A 2,500-nucleotide genomic window follows, 5' to 3' on the forward strand; every position below is an offset into this window, starting at 1 on the left:
AAATATACAAAGGATAACCTATATGTAAGATTACATAATGAACTGGAAATCAATAAAATGCTAAACTTAAATCTTAACAAGACTTAAATCATGGATATATTTGTACATATATGATAAGATATCACGCCAAGAAATGACAAAAGGACCTGGCATAACGCTTCATACACCTCCCATATTCAGAGACACTTAGGACACATATTCAGAGATACTTAGGACACATATTCAGATTTACTTAGGACACATATTCAGAGATACTTAGGACAACTTAAATGGAGAGTCGAACCAGCGTCTCTCGGTTATGAAACAGTAATCATGGTGTATGCATAATATATATGTCTGTGAATTATTACAGGTATTTTTTTTAACACTCAAAGGGAAATATATTCTAAATCCACTAATTTACCTCTGGACTGTGTTAGAATGATATTGCATTACAATTTGTGAACTTAGCTGTATTTGCCAACATGCGAGCAGAGAAAAAATAAAAATGGAATCTGTTGTATTTAGTTCACTGTAAAAAAAATCAAAACAAGATACATAACAATGGTAACCATTAATTCATAGTTCATAGTAACTGTAATTAAGTTTTTATGCAATTACTTTTATGCCATTATTTTTAAAGGCAATGCAGTAACTAACGTATATATATAGTTATGTATATATATTTTTTTTTTTTGTGTGTGTGTGTGTGTGTGTGTGTTGTGTGTGTGTATGTGTGTGTGTGTGTGTGTGTGTGTGTGTGTGTGTGTGTGTGTGTGTGTGTGTGTGTGTGTGTGTGTGTGTGTGTGTGTGTGTGTGTGTGTGTGTGTGTGTGTGTGTGTGTGTGTGTGTGTGTGTGTGTGTGTGTGTGTGTGTGTGTGTGTGTGTATATATAAGTATATAGATAGTCCGATAGAAAGATACGATGCGTAAGGTTTGTAGGGCCCCAGTGACTCACTGTCTGCTCGCGCGTGTTAACACCTGCATATCTAGATCTTGGAACCACAGACCCTGAGATTGCAAATTAGTAATCACTTCCGCACGGATATATCCAAGCATATTGAACTATGTGGAGTGGAAACAAAATACAAATTAATCAAAATGGAAATAAAATACAACAAAATACAGTTTGATCAAAATGGATACCTATGACTGCATATACATAAAATATGCTACATGTTAATCAGAATGGATAACTATGACAATAACATATATGTGAAATATGTTATATAGCATACAAAATATGTCACGTGCTATAAAATATAACATGCTATCACCAAAGATTCTTTCAGTTCACGCTCAGTTATCCATGGCTATGCGTTTACAAACCCAGACACAGCATATAATGGTAAGTATCAGAGCAAGACCGGCATATGGGAGGATCACCCCGCCGATGAGAGCCAAGTAAAACAGTCCCTTGTGACAGCTGTTCTTCTGCGTCAAGTCCTCGAAATCCGGGTTCTTGGCCCATGCCGTGAACACCCACACGTTTCCTGGGAAGGGAGTTTGTGAGGAGAGAGTGTTCGTGCAGGTGGGGCTGATTAAACGTAGGTGATTACTGTTTGCTTCTATTAATGCTACTGATAGTAATTCTACTACTACTCCTGCTACTATTATGGTTACTACTACTACTACTACTAATGATGCTGATCCTGCTGCTGCTGCTAATATAATAATAATAATAATAATAATAATAATAATAATAATAATAATAATAATAATAATAATAATAATAATAATAAGTAAAATTAAAACATGAATACTACTACTGCAAAAAGCAATAAGAGTAATAACTGGAAACGACTACCACTACTGACATTACTACATAGTAATAATATAATATAAATGTTGATTATGGTAATACTAATATTAATAATAATGGCAGCAATACTATTACCATAAAATAACATTAGCCTTAAGAGTAGCAACTACAAAATAGTAATAAATAACAAAATCACAAGATAGCAACATCAATAATGACATTAACTTGAACAATGGTGGCAATAACCATGCCTATATAATAAAAAATAAAATAAAATAAAATAAAAATAAAAATAAAAGGTGTCAATGAACATACACAAAAATAAACACAAACACAAACACAGTAACGTGTACACAATGATGAAAAGGGAAACTGCCACAGTAGAAAAATAAACTAAACCGTTAATATAGTTTCTTTTTCTACTGTGGCTGTTTCCCTTTTCATACACAAAAATAAAAATTCACACATATCTAACTCTCCCTCACCTATGAACTGGGTCTCGACTTTCCTTTGCGAATGGAATATCTGCCTGTCCCTATCCCCCAAACGTGATCTCCTAACTCTCCTTGCCTCCAAACAGGATATTTAACTCTACCTCTTTTCCTGATGGTCCAACTCTCCTTCTCCAAATGGTATAATCTAACTCCATCTCTTGATGGGATATTTAACTCTCCTCTTCATAACAGGATATCTAACTCTCCCTCTCCTTCGAAAAGGACGCATAACTCTACTTGTCTACAGGAGACTTCTAGTTCTTCC

General features: G+C 34.4%; 1 protein-coding gene across 3 annotated transcripts in view; it reads right to left on the reverse strand.

The window, feature by feature from the left end:
* Nucleotides 1-776: 776 nt before the first annotated feature.
* The window catches only part of LOC119583428 (transmembrane protein 272-like), a 10,332-nt gene continuing 8,608 nt past the window's right edge, over nucleotides 777-2,500 (reverse strand). For 2 of the 3 annotated variants that reach the window (XM_037931899.1, XM_037931900.1), the window contains exon 6: nucleotides 777-1,472. In XM_037931899.1, the coding sequence (XP_037787827.1) occupies nucleotides 1,279-1,472 (194 nt within the window). In that variant the 3' untranslated portion in view covers nucleotides 777-1,278. The remainder of the gene's footprint in view (nucleotides 1,473-2,500) is intronic. The other variant, XM_037931901.1, reaches the window with a different exon arrangement.

This window comes from Penaeus monodon, chromosome 17, assembly GCF_015228065.2.
Source record: "Penaeus monodon isolate SGIC_2016 chromosome 17, NSTDA_Pmon_1, whole genome shotgun sequence".
Classification (NCBI taxonomy): domain Eukaryota; kingdom Metazoa; phylum Arthropoda; class Malacostraca; order Decapoda; family Penaeidae; genus Penaeus; species Penaeus monodon.